This window comes from Ursus maritimus, unplaced genomic scaffold, assembly GCF_017311325.1.
Source record: "Ursus maritimus isolate PB19 unplaced genomic scaffold, ASM1731132v1 scaffold_1, whole genome shotgun sequence".
Taxonomy (NCBI): Eukaryota; Metazoa; Chordata; class Mammalia; order Carnivora; family Ursidae; genus Ursus; species Ursus maritimus.
This window is the reverse complement of record NW_024423343.1, coordinates 74,089,581-74,104,820: the sequence shown is the minus strand read 5'-3', so window position 1 is coordinate 74,104,820 and position 15,240 is coordinate 74,089,581. Positions and strand designations below refer to the sequence as shown.

The 15,240-nt window shown below is 34.4% G+C and overlaps 1 protein-coding gene across 2 annotated transcripts in view; it reads left to right on the top strand.

Annotated features, from left to right (window-relative positions):
- Positions 1–15,240, top strand: part of GALNT13 (polypeptide N-acetylgalactosaminyltransferase 13) — a 429,753-nt gene that overhangs the window by 134,797 nt on the left and 279,716 nt on the right. For both annotated transcript variants that reach the window (XM_040644821.1, XM_040644814.1), the window contains exon 2: positions 12,351–12,519. In XM_040644821.1, coding sequence (XP_040500755.1) covers positions 12,351–12,519 — 169 coding nt within the window. The remainder of the gene's footprint in view (positions 1–12,350; positions 12,520–15,240) is intronic.

Genomic DNA, 15,240 nt, shown 5'->3' with positions numbered 1-15,240 from the left:
TAAATCATCACTACTCCTAGTCTTTAAATGGAAAGGGAGGAAGCAATTATATGAACTCATAAGAAATACCTTTTTGCAGAGGGCCACCTGACAGAGACTGTGGCCTTTGGATTGGGGACAGGTGATGGCCACTACCCAAGGAAGAACCAAGGGAGTAGATAACTTGACTTTATACTTTGCCACCCTCCAAACTCTTACTGGTTCCTCCCACTGGCCAGATCCAATCTGACACCAGAGAGGAAGTGTGCAGATATAGCCCATACAGGTCAGCCTCCTTGGACATAATTTGAGAAAGAGAGTAGAGTGTGGATCTGCAGGAAGAAATTGAAAATTTCCTGCATTCCACTGCTCTTTATTCTCAGCATCTTTTCTTTTCCAGATGAAAAATATGTGTCTCAATACAAGGGATACCTGAATCCCATTACCTAGCATAGCCTATATGTGTCTCAATACAAGAGATACATGAATCCATAGCCTCATGAATTAATGTCAGTTTAGTCGTATTCCCAAACAAAATCTAAAATATTAGCAAACCTTAGTACTCTTTATATAAGAAAATCTAAAAAAAAAGGTGGGGAAAGAAATTCTTAATTAACATAAAATATAGTTTCCATAGTCCCATACTTACATAACTTCTCACGAGACCTTAAACGACAATTATATATTCTTTTAGCTACATCCATTCAATGTGTATTCTAAGCTCTGTCGGTGACTAGGCTGTAGTATTCTTTATCTGGTGATATACTCCCAGGGTATGAGCCTTTGATTGCTTCTGCCTTGATTGGATTGCTTCATCATTCTGTTACCCGGCCTTTTACAGAAGTGAGGCAATCTAGAGGAGTGTCTAGGTTCCAGAAATAGTTCTTCTTGCTTCCGTTGTGTGGCAGCAATCCGATTTCCTATTGTTAAATAACATCAATCACCTCAACCATTATCCTAGTCCCTTTTTCTGCCAGTATGTTTAATAGCTTCAGGAGTTTATGATGGCCAGAGGGCATACTGGGTTTCCAATTTAGCAGAGATTGTGTTGTCTAGTGGAAGCATTTCTTCTGTGGAAACTAATGTTCTTCTACCTATTTGCTGAAAGAGGCCACTCTTGCTATCTTCCTTAGTTTCTGGACCTGTGCATTCTGTCTGTAGGAGAGATGACATCAAGCATTGGATATTGGTGTAAAGTCTATAACATCCAGTGGGACATCATCACAGATCCACAAGATTTTGTCTCCCAAAAGATGCTATAGCAGCCTTTAGAAATTATTCCATTCTACCAAGTCTGCTGCTTCTAGATGTTGAGACTGGTGGTTTTTTGGGTGAACCCATGGATGCATTTCTTTTGTTACAAATTACTTCCCCTTTTCTGAGGTAAGATTATGTCAAAATCTAAGGAAAATAAGGATTTTGTAAGCCTTCAAGTTGTGGTGATGACAGAATTGTGATGAGAGAAGACAGATTTCAGATGTGTCTCTTCCTGTAAAAAACGTATTTCCCCATGGTGATAAAAGGAGTCCAGTAGAATCAACTGGCTGATTGATATGAATGGCTTTGTGTTGTCTTCTGCTAGCTGTTGGCTAGCTGGTTGGCCGTAACCATTTCAACTATGGTGAGAAGTTTATGCTGTCAAACCTAGGCATAGTCTCTTATGTTATCTTGGCCTACTAGTATCTTTCCCATTGAACAAACACTTGGATTTCCTGAAAATAGAGACTAACAGCTATAGGACAGATGATTTTGTTCATCTGATGATTGAGAGGTTCCTCTGGAGTGGAAGCCTTCTCTGGATGATTAAATGGGACATGAATATCCATATTTTATGTTCTTTTTAAGGGGACCACTTATATACTTCATCAGAACTTCTTGTCATCTACGTTCCCATTGGGTTCTTTTAAATCCCTCCTTACCAGAGACCCAACCTGTCAGCTACTGCTCAAAGATTAGTGTAGATCTCTACCTCAAGCTATCTTTCCCTTTATGCTGGATGGGGGGTAGGGGGTGGGTGAAGTGGGTATATTTTTGCAAACTTGATGAATCGTATGGGTGATGATATATCAAATGCCTAGAGTTTATCATTGTGTAAATTAGGAATAATTTATACTGAATGTTGGGCTGTGTAAGGGGCTTCTTTAAAATGACCATTGTTGGGGTGCCTGGATGGCTCAGAAGGTTAAGCATCTGACTTCTCCTCAGGTCATGATCTCGGGGTCCTGGAATTGAACCCTGTGCAGGGCCCACACTAAGCGGGGCATCTGTTTCTCCCTCTCCCTGCCCCTCCCTCACTTGTGTGCATGCTCTCTCTCTCAAATAAATAAATACAATCCCAAAATAAAATAAATAAAATGATCATTGTTCCACTTGAAATGCGCCTTTACAAAGGGCTTCCCAAAGCAGCTGCAGCCCAAATTGTTGCTTTTGTTAACAAAGAATTCTTTTTTTTTTTTTTTTTGCAGTGTAGGCAGACAGAGGTAGGGGAATTTCCTACTTAAAGCTCAAACTAAGGCTATTACTAGAGCCATTGCAAGATGAAGGCCTTTTAAATACTTTTAATGAGGAAACTCATTCTTAATGTAGAAGGAAATAATTTCATATTTCAATATTATTTTATTACCCTAGTGAACACTTTAAATGCTGGGCCAATTGTTTCCAGGAAACATTTATGACTGTAACATGTGCTAAACAACCTCTTACTGTATGTAAGAATAGCACTGCTTAATAGGTGTGTAGAATGTTTTGTAAGGATGATTGTGGGGGGGGGGGAAGGAAAACATTTTATACTAATCTAAGAATTTGCTTTTTCCTAAAAAGAAACCAAGAACTTTTCTACTTGTCCTTGCTCAGCACTAAATGTTTTCCTTAGCTGTAAGTTGTAGTGAAGCTCCTGGGAAAAACTTTCCTGCTGGAAAAAACAAAACAAAACAAAACATAATTCCTTATGGGCGATCTACCTGCTTTTCATCTTATGTACATTTTTTTAATAATAATTTGTTATTATTTTATTTTAGTCACCATACAGTATATCCTTAGTTTTTGATGTAGTGTTCCATGATTCATTATTTGCGTATAATACCCAGTGCACCATGCAATACGTGCCCTCCTTAATACCCATCACCAGCCTATTCAGTCCCCACCCCCATCCCCTTTGAAGCCCTCAGTTTGTTTCCCAGAGTCCATAGTCTCTCGTGGTTCATTCTCCTTTCTGTTTACCCCCCCTTCATTCTTCCCTTCCTTCTCCTACCGATCTTCCTGCTATTTCTTATGTTCCATAAATAAGTGAAACTATATGATAATTGTCTTTCTCTGCTTGACTTATTTCACTTAGCATAATCTCCTCCAGTGCCGTCCATGTTGCAGCAAATGTTGAGAAATCGTTCTTTCTGATGGCTGAGTAATATCCCATTGTATATATGGACCACATCTTCTTAATCCAGTCATCTGTTGAAGGGCATCTCGGCTCCTTCCACAATTTAGCTATTGTGGACAATGCTGCTATGAACAGTGGGGTGCATTGAGAGGCTTTCCTTCCTTCAGGAACTCCACCCAGCACTGATCCCTCTGTTTTCATGTCCCCAACAATACTGACTTTACTTTGTACCTGTCACTGTCACAGCGAGTTGTGTTTGTCTTCACTGAAGCCTGATTTCTGATTAATATGTGGTTGAAATCACCTTATGAGGTGATGAACTGATTTAGAAAATACAGATAATGCTAAGGAAAGAATGTTAAAGATCCTCTAAACCAATGAACCACTGCCAATCTTCACTGGCTACGTGCTTATACATCACAGAAATCAATTTTTTATAGAAATGGACTTATTTTGTAACATCGTTTCACGATCCCTTTTTCTCATTTGATTATTATATGAACATCTTCCATATCATTACATACTTTTGTATAGGAAATTTGTAATTACTGCAGTTTTCATTGTACCTAACACAGTTTATAGCATTTACTGTGTGTGCATGTATGTATATACAGAGAGAGAGAATATACATTTTTATTTCCATGTATAAACACATAACACTACTTTAATCATCTATGTAGGTAAAACTTTGGACATAACATATCTATCCTTCCTTAGGATATATTTTTTTAAAAAGAATTCTTGAGTCATTGTTTATAAGCTGTGTTTCATTTTCTTATATGGAACCTTATAGGAAGATGTGTAATGGGCATCCACTGTAGTATTTGTGTGCATTGGCATATAATATTCATTCATTTATTCAGTTTCCAGCTTTATTAAGGTATAATTGACAAATAAGCATTTTATAGATTTATGGTGTACAATGTCATTTTTTGATATAAATGTATGTTTTGTAATGATTACCACAATGAAACTAATTAGCATACCTATCAGCTCAAATATTTTTATTCCTAATGGTGAGAATATTGGTGATCTACTCTCTTGGCAAATTTCAAGTATACAAAACAGTATTTTGTTTAAGTTTTTTATTTAAATTCTAGTTAATAAACTAAAGGTTTTTCACTTTTTTAAAATACCACAGTGGACACTTTTACTCATCTGTGAGATGGGGAAAACCTCTATTTTAATTCCTCTGTTCATCAGTCTTTCCAAAGAACTAGATTGTCTGAAAATTTTCTTTTATCTTTTCCAACTTGCTCACTGATTGAATGAACAGTACCAGGCTTTAGGTTGAGGCAGAATGCATTGGTGAGTCTTCATAGACTAAAGGGGAAAGAACGAGGTGCATTAGTAAAAATAACGCTATCGGGTATAATAGGTCCCAAATCTCAACAGTTTAGCAAAATAGAGTTGTTTTTCTTTCATGTAAATTATGCAATATATATACCTTATTAGTCAGTGGCTCTCCTCCAAGTAGTGATTCATACACCCATGTTACTGTCTTTTTGTTTTGGCCGTGTTTTCTTTTCTTTCTTCTTTTTTCTTTGGGGGGGGGGTGGGCGCAGAGGGCGAGGGAGAGAGAGAATCTTGAGCAGGCTCTATACCTAGCAGGGAGCCTTATGCAGGGCTTTGATCTCACAACCCTGAGATCATGACCTAAGACAAAATCCAGAGTTGGACACTTAACCAACTGGGCCACCCAAGTGCTCTCCCATCCCTTGCTGTTTTCAACATGGCTTCCAGAATGGCTGTATTGAGAGAAAGAGCACGAAGAATCAGTAGGCCTGGGTTTGGCTCATATCATTTCCATTCTCAGTTATAAGACACATTTAACCACAGGGGAGGCTGGGGAATGTTGGCCGTGTGTCCACATAGGAGAGAAAATGGGCTCAATAGTTAGACTCTCTGCCATAACATGTAAACAGGTAGTGGTAATTTAGTGTTATAAAAAGATAATGGAGTAAAGTTAAAGAGCTCTAAAACCATGGAGAAAAGAACAATTACCTTTCCCTGAAGTTGTAATTGGTGAACAGGGACTATTTTGGTCATCAGAGATAGAAGATACTTCCTAGGCAAAGGAATATATGGAAAGTCAGAGATGATTAAAAGTATAATTCCTATATAGCATGGTTAATTTGTAATTTCTTCATTAAATTTCTGCCACTTTTTCAAAACAAATTTTCAGACAAATTTATAAGGGTGGATGCATTACAAAGTATATTAATTGAATCATGATTTATAATAAAAATTATTGAAACAACATAAATGTTCAGTGAAAAAGGATTGGTTAAATAAATCATGGTATAGCCAAGCTATGGCATACTTTGCAGCCAATAGAAAGTAGGTATGGATTCACATATTTATTTAGAAAGAGTCCCACAATTGCTTTTTAAATGATAAAAATAAGCATTAATAATAATGATCATGCTAAATGAAATGATAAAACTCAGTGTGTATGAATGATTCTATTTTAAATACATAAGTATGTTTCTGCAGAGATTAAAGTTAATCATCCAAGCAGTGGTTTCAATGATTGTTCACTTTCTTTTTCATAGTGCCCCCCACTCTGTTTCTCATCTTGTCTATCTCTACCATCTTACTTTCTTCTTTTCTTTTAAATGAGCACGTATTATTTTTGTTTATCATAAAAATAATATACTTTTTATTTAAAAATAAACGAAAGTTTGGCAGTCAGTGTCCCCTTGATTCTGCAGATGATCTCTCACTTAGCTAGCTGGTAGAAATACTACCTTATTAATACCTAACGGGAGGCCCTCCTGGGAAACAGTAGCTAATGTCTGCTGGACTTGATCCAGTCAGGGCTTGCTATTTACAACTTTCTTGCTGCATAAAAATCTAGTTACTGAAATGTGATGGACAAAAATCAGAATACCACATATGGCTAGGATAAAAAAATGAAAAAAAATGTTATTGCCAGATGTGTCAGATTTATAAAGGCTGTATAGAGTTGTTTTTCAAAAAGATAGTAAATGAATTGCTGTTTATTTATGCATTAAATACAATGCATTTGATTATTTAATATATATTAAGCTATATGTTGTAATATCAATGCTATAATATTTATATTTGAAGTCTGTTATTGTTTCTAACAGAAATGGGCCTAAGTAAGTAACTATAAGTTTCCTTGTTCCTAAATAAGAATTACCCTTGACAAATTCAGGGTCTCTAGGTTGGCAAAAGAGCATGGCCCAGGGAATCCTGAGGGAAGGCAAAATGGTTTGGATGGTAGAAGTGTGTCCCAGTGATGGTTTGACTTCCTCATCTCTGACTCCCCCACAAACACATTTATGATTGGCAAACCAAAAACACTGTCTTAGAGAAATTGATTTATTAGCAATGGAGTATGAATATTCAAAGATGAGAGAGACTGAAAGTCAGGGTTTTAAATTTATTACAGTTGACAAATTAGAAGTTATAAAAGTGAGAGAAAAAGCTGTAGTGTTACCAAAAAGAAAGCTTTTAAAGGCAAATAGACAGAAATCAACAAGTGAGTAAATTTGAGAATAGAAATACAGTTTGAAGTAATTTCCTGGAGGGCATGGCACATTAGGTTTTGGTTCAATATCATGCTTTTACCAACATACGTCATATATTACTGTGTTCTTTAACAAAATAAAATTATTACTTTAAATCAACCTAATGGGCACCTGGGTGGCTCAGTCAGTTAAGTGTACAGCTCTTGATTTTGGCTCAGGTCATGATCTCAGGGTCCTGGGATTGAGCCCCATGATGGGCTCTGCACTCAGCATGGAGTCTGCTTGGGATTCTCAGTTTCCCTCTCTCTCTGCTCTTCCCCCCAACTCATGCTGTCTCTCTGTGTCTCTCTGAAATAAATAAATAAAACCTTAATATATATGTATACACACACACACACACATATATAAAAGGAAAGAAACTTAAAAAGTTTCTTACTCAGATTTTTTTCCTAGATATAGATTGTCTTATTTCTCTTTTTTCAAATAAATAATGCTCATTGTTAATGGAACATTTTTGCAACTGAAAAAAATGTTCATAATGCAATCTATGTAACCAATAATGAAATTAATAGATAGTGTTCCTTTGGTAGATTAATTGGTTGGTTTGTTTATAGTTATATTTTTATATTTTGGTAGTTATTCTTTTTATCAATAGGAATTCTAAGATTAAAGTGAATCTCCTTAAAATCTTTGTACTATGTACTATGTTAAAAAAATGAAATATATATATATACACATATACCCACACATATATGTAATGATTATGCTTTTATATTTCTACAAGCTTTACAGTGTCATTTTGAGTGAAACTAATTATCATTTTTAATGATTTCTCCGTATAATTAGGAAGAAAATAACTTAGAGCACAGCGTATTATTTTTACAGTTCAAGCTAGCTTTGGAATTGGGACATTTCCATTCATGTTCAAATTAATAATAATGGAACCATATAGATTTTGTTGCCTTTTGTATTACATTTGCCTGTTAGAGCAGAAAAGTTGAATCAATTCTTCAATGATGATTCTCTTTTTTAAAGTTTGGCTGTGGGGGAACATGATATTGTTTGGATGTAGGTGGTCTTCTTTTTTTTTTTTTTTTTTTTTTTTTTTTTTGCTTTGGAGGGAAAAGGATTGGGGAGATGTTGGAATGAAGGTATTTAACCAGGTATGTGATTTATGAGAACACCTGAAAAGAAAATCAGTCACCATCCCCTGCCCTGGCTGTATCTGCTTAATGGACTGTCTCTAAAATTTGGGGTTTCTGTTCAACGGTTCCTAGACGTGGTCAGTCAAGTCACCCCAAGTGAGAGAGAATGTTGGGCTGCTCCTTAGACAGCATGGATCACTTTGAGCAGAGCCAGAATTTTTTTTAAATTTTTGCAGTTTAGGGGATTAAGTGTCATATCATGCCTCAGCTGGTGCAGCTGGTGGTCACTTTGAACATTTCGGTTTCAATTAAAAATTGGGCGTGCTCGAAAAATAACTGGTGTCTTCCACCTACCGTTTCGAGGTATAAAGATTGTAAGACATATGAATCTATTACATGGTTGAAAGTCAATCCAAGTAAGGAATATAGTTAATATGTTTTTGTTTTCTTAGGAGAGGCCTTTAAACTCTCCTGGTAGTGGCTCTCTCTCTTAAATGATACACATATATCTGAAAGTCGCTTTTAATCCAAAAGAGACAAGCTAAGATGAGAAAAATGAATCAATAGGAAGTCTACCTATTCTGTCCCAGGTTGAGGGGAGAAAATAGCAATGGGAAAAAAGGTGGAAAGAGAAGAGCGTGGTGGCTTGGGATGTCCTTGCTTTGCAAAATGAATAAAAGAAACCCCAGCTTAGAAATAGAATTCTTTTAAATTTTTTTTTTTAAGATTTTATTTATTTATTCGACAGGATAGAGACAGCCAGCGAGAGAGGGAACACTTATTTATTTATTTATTTATTTATTTTTAGCATGTTCCTATTTTTTTTAAAGATTTTATTTATTTATTCGACAGAGATAGAGACAGCCAGCAAGAGAGGGAACACAAGCAGGGGGAGTGGGAGAGGAAGAAGCAGGCTCATAGCGGAGGAGCCTGATGTGGGGCTCAATCCCATAACGCCAGGATCACGCCCTGAGCCGAAGGCAGACGCTTAACCATTGTGCCACCCAGGCGCCCCTATTTTTAGCATGTTACTTTTTAAAAAATCTTTCTTTTTCTCTTCCCATAACTTCCATCATTTTTTACGAGAAAATGTCAACTTTAAATGGTGTATTCCCATTCTTCTCTTGTCAGTTACCCTGCCCAAGTACTTGACCTTGGCTGATTGTTGAATTGAATAATGGGAACTTGCTGGTAGCATGGCACCTGGTTGTGTTCAACACAGATAGGAATTCCAAAGGCATTAAGGATAGAAACAAAACAAGAGGTTTGGATATATATGGTAATAGAGAAAATGAACAACATACGACACTGAAAAAAGAAAAAAAAAAACTTTCTTGAGAATTTTATCCCATTTCTCCAAAACAGAGATGATAGGCATATGAGTTATAATGCAACAGCTGATGACAACAATGATATTTAAATGTATACATTTTATTACTAAAACAATGAATTATTAAAAAGTGAAAATTGAAAGAACACTAAGATATAATTATTTCCTGTCTTTTTGGGGGGAAAATGATACTACACAATGCTGGCAAGAGTATGGAGAAAGTAGTACTGTTTTTCTGCAACAGGGAGTGCTAATTAGTAAAATTTTTTGGTGGTTAATTTGAAAATACATGCTTAAGTGAAATACTGCATAACCTTTGGCTCAGCAATTTTGTGTTTATAAATGTGTACCATGCATTTACTAGCACAAGTATACAAAAATATATGTATGGAAGTGTTTGCTGGGTAAATGTTGAGTTTCAGCTCCAGAATCAGACACATTTGAGTTGTAATCACCACTTCAACACTTTCTAGATATGTGAACTTGGGCAAGTTACATACCGTGTTTAGATATCACTATCCTTTGAGAATTAAATGAAATGCTGTCTATAAAGTGTATAGCAAAGTGTTTGGCACCTCATAAGTACTTGAAAGATGTTTATTACTCTTTGTAGTGAAGATAATATTGTTATAAATATTATGCAGCATCATTTATAATAGTAAAGATCTGAAAACAACCCCATTATTCACCAACTGGGATATGAGTTAAATAAACTTAGATTCATTGACTAGAATACAACAGAGTCACTAAAAAGAATAAGATCGATCTACATGAAAGTAGAGGCAAGAAATACTTGGGAAAAAATCAAGTTTTAGTATTACTAGTATTATTCCATGTGTATGAAAAGACACAGTAATATATTTTTACTATTTATATATAAACAGAGAGAGAGTAAAAGAATATGAACCAACATATTAATAGTGGTTATCTCTGGGAAGTCGATAATGAGCCACTTTTATTTTTTTCTCTATCTTTTGAAATATTTTATGTTTTTTAAAATCATTCTTTATTGTATCCAAAAGTCAAAAAATTTTTATCAGAAAAAAAATTAATCCTATTTTTTCTGGCAATATCTATCTATCTATATATATGCTGAACACAGACCAGAATATATAATCTATCCATATCTATATCTGTATGCATAGATTATATATTCTGGTCTGAAACCTTAATGCGAAAAAAATAGAATATACATACACATTCATAAAATATTAATGGTAACTAGGTATTATGTAGCCTGATCATGTTCTTTACTTGAAAATCAGAGGGAACTACAGAAATTCATTTTTAACTCTTTTTGTGGAATAAATAATTGAAAAAGAAACCCTAGAAATGGAAGGAAACTCAATACTTATCCAAGTCCAGCATCTCACCAAGAGCACAAATTCACTGAAAGACAACTCGACCAACTTCATCTGATTTTAGGGATAATAGCCATACTAACTCCCAAAGTAAAATATTACTGTTAGAATTTTATTTCTTAAATTGACTAAAATGTGCTTTTTCATAAAATTCCTGTCATCATTTCTATTTTTGCTTCATAAAGTGAGTGAGGCTCTTTATAAACTTTCTCTAGATGACAACTTTTTAAATGGTTTGGGGTTGGATACATATAAATTTTTTCATTTAAAATTTTCCCAATTCTTACTGTTTTTCTATTTATCAGAGGGTTTCTGGGCTTATTTCCTTCTTCATACCCATATCTGAAGGTCCTTAGAAATGCTTATTCTCTTTTGTAGTCTGGCTCATGTCATAACAAAGTCAGCATAACCTTTCAAAGAGAATAATCAACTGAGTGATCCAGTCATTATTAGTACTAGTAATATCAGGCTAGATGTTCTCTAATGATAAACATCAAGGCAGACAAAAGTTTGCTAATTATGTTCTAGTTTCAAGCTTATTCTATTTTTTTGGAATTTGTATTTTATGAAATGTTATAATTTACAAATTATTTTCACAGGCTTTAGATCCTTTATAAATTTTACAATTTTTAAGGTAATCTGGGCCCAAATATTTGTCCTTTTAAATAATGTGGGAAGCTAATTTCAGTAAGATTAATGTGTTAGGAAATAAAATAACAGCACATTGAAAGAGTCAAGAGCAGACCACATTCCTTTCATTTTAACTTAATTTAACATCATTATGAAGAGTAAATTAAGGGTCCATTAGGATTGACTGGAATTTTTTTATTATATATTTACATACATATACATACACATATGCACGAAAACACACACACACACACACACACACACACACACACACACACGCATATGCATATTGAGCCATGCATTTTGGAGCTAGAGGGGATATTAGTGTAGTGATAACTTGCGGGGAAATGACCAGAACATTACCCTGTATATGGGATCCTGAGTTCTCTTAATAAATAGTCAAGCCCAGAATATTGTTGTGAAGTTCCAGTTACGGAGCACATAGTGTCCAAATCCAACTGGACATTTGAAATTATATGTCACCACTACGAAAATTCTTTTATGTATTGAAAATGCTTTGACAGAGGAATCAAATTGCAATTGAGATGGGTTATCACCCTTGCTTGCTTTTTATAAAGATGCAATGGGAGTAGATATGTGAAATATCAAAACATTTAATTGGATGTGCAAATAAATTTATCTTGGTATACTTTCAAAAGTTCTCTTATTTTGCACAGTTTTGTCTGCCTAGTGCCCGAGTTCATCCCTTCTCTAATAATTTATATTTAAAAATATGACAGAAGTTTTAAGTTTCGATGCTTTGTATTGCTTATCAAGTCTAAATGATTAATAAAATCATATAATATGTTTAGACTTAAAAGATAACATGCAGCATTGAGATAATGAATTAAAATAGGTTGTCTTATCAGTGTAGTGTATGGTTTGTAAGTAAACAATAAAGACTCGATGATTATATTATTGAGCCAGTATATAAATAATAGACTTCAGAATCTAATCTCACACGTGAGTTTATTTATTCAGTTCATTATCTGTGTGTTTGTATGTGTGTTTGTACCTGTGTGTGTCTTACAGCTGTTATTTCAAGAAACCAAGAAGGGCCAGGAGAAATGGGAAAGGCTGTGCTGATTCCTAAAGATGACCAGGAGAAAATGAAAGAACTGTTTAAAATCAATCAGTTTAACCTTATGGCCAGTGATTTGATTGCCCTTAACAGAAGTCTTCCGGATGTGAGATTAGAAGGGTGAGTTTACATGTGTTATATAATCTATATATTGGTGATCTCTATATCTCACAATACCTCAGAACTTCTGGATCTCTACGGTTCTGAATACCTATGCCATAGCAGGGACGCACTGTGCATGCATATAATGAGAAATATGAACTGTTTTCTTCTTTGGCAGAGCAAAATAGTTTACACAAGCCTAACAGGTTTCTCTCTCTCTCTCTCTCTCTCTTTTTTTTGTTTTGTTTTGCTTTGCTTTACCTTGCCAAATACAGAGTCAACATGCTTTTTGATAGGTTATATGCTTGCCTGAATAGAAAGCTCTTATACTTTGTATTGAAAAGCTGTATGTTTTGCTATTCCAGTGTAAAAATGGCCAATTGCCTGTAAGATTCTTTGACCCTTTAAACATTATTTATTATGGATTCCAGCGATTTATGGTACTATTTATAATTAGAATGCTCAGTTATTAGCCATGGAAGAAATATTTGCCTGGAAATAGTAATACTGCATGGAAAATGATGTTGAAAAATTCAGCTTGTTTGTGATTAATGGTAAGACATGCTCTAGAAAGTTGGACATATTTTAAATGGGTGTAATAAAAATCAGAGTATTTAGTGACAGTATTGTCATCCTAGTAATATAGTCCTTATGAAGCAAACTCTTGGCGCTTAGAAAAGATATGTCCTGAGTCTTTAGAAAATCTCCAAGTTTACAAATATGCTGCAGACTCTACCTTCATGTAAATAGAAGTTGTTCTTTTAGACATGTAATGGTTTTCTCCATATAGAATAAAATCACAGTTAATACAAATAACGTCTGCCACCTATAATGGGTTATATTACATTAGTAGCATAGTGATGTTAACATCGTATTAACTAAATCTGACTTCAAATAAGACCAAAATAGAGTAACCAAATTTTGTTGAGATGGTGGGACTTGATTGGCAGGTGTATTTGATAGCTAAGTAACTGGTTTTGTACACTCTTGTATGCTTTTGAAATGTCTCTCTCTCAAAAAATAAAAAAAACACAAATAACTACATATTATGGACATTTCTGGCCTCTAGCAAATGACTAAAACATTGAATATTACATTTGTGCATTCCAAAGACCTATATCATTTTATAGGTAGTTTTGTCCATATTTTTGTGTTTGTACATAAACACATTTAAGATATACAATAAGCATATTCTTCTCAATAATATTGAACATTTTAGATGCTATTTATACCATTATGATAATGCATTTCTTACTTTGTTTTATGTATCATATTGTGATAAGATGGATAAATGTGATATCTATTCAGGAAAAACATATAAACACTATTTCAAAGTTTTAAAAAATCTTCACCTTCAACTATAAGAACATAAATTTTATATCAGATCTGGGATAATTGAGGTAACAACTTCTCAAGTACAGAACCATACCTTTAAAAAAAGAAGGAGAATCTTCATTGAGCATTGTTTAAAATATTTGTGGCCAATGTATTTCCTCTCTTAAGAATCACTTAGTAAAATAAGCACTTGAGTAATTAAGCCTTAAAATATGGAACAATTCAGCATTTGAAAATGGAGAATTCAAATGAATTACTATAATGATTACACAAAATGAGGTATTTACTGTGGTGGTTTTAATTTATTTATTTTGTGTGTGTATGAGTTTGACACATCTTTATTATAAGAATTTCTAAATCACCACAGTAAGTCTAGTTAACATCTATCACCATACAAAGTTACAAAATTTTTTTCTCATGATGAGAACTTTTAAGATTTATTCCTTCAGCACCTATCAAATATGCAACACAGTATTATTGACTGTAGTAATCATGCTGCACATTTTAGACCCATGACTTATTTATTCTATAACTGGAAACTTGTACCTCTTGACCTCATTCACCCATTTCTCCCAGCCCCCAAACTTCCTCCTGTCTTGCAACCACCAATCTGTTCTCTGTATCTGTTTTGTTTATTCATTTGTTTTGTTTTTTAGATTCCATCTGTAGGTGAAATCATACAGTATTTGTCTTTTTCTGTCTGACTTGTTTTACTTAGCATAATACCATCAAGGTCCATCCATGTTGTTGCAAATGGCAATATTTCGTGGTTTTTTTTTTTTTTTTTTTTTTACGGCTGAGTGAGTATTCCATCATATATAAAGAAGTATTCCACTTCTTTATTCATTTATCCATCGATGGAAACTTAGGATATTTCCAAAACTCGGCTATTGTAAATAATGTTGCTGTGAACGTAAGGGTGCATATGTGACTTCAAATGTGTGTTTCTGTCTTCTTTGGATAAATATCCAGAAGAGGAATTTTTGTATCATATGGTAGTCCTATTCTTAATATTTTTAAGAAACCTCCATACTGTTTTCTTCCTAATGGCTGCACCAATTTACATTCCCACCAGCAGTGCACGAGAGTCTTTTTTCTCTACATTTATGCTGACACTAATTTCTTGTCTTTTTGATATTAGCCATTCTGACAGTTGTGAGGTGATATCTCATTGAGGTTTTGATTTCCACTGCTTGATGATTAGTAATAATGAGCATATTTTCATGTGCCTATTGGCCATCTGTATATCATCTTTGGAAAAATGTCTGTACAGATCCTCTGCCCATTTTTTAATTGGATTGTTTGTTTTATTGTTACTGAGTTGTATGAATTCTTTGCATATTTTGGATATTAACCCCTTATCATATATGTGATTTTCAAATATCTTCTTCCATTTGGTAGGTG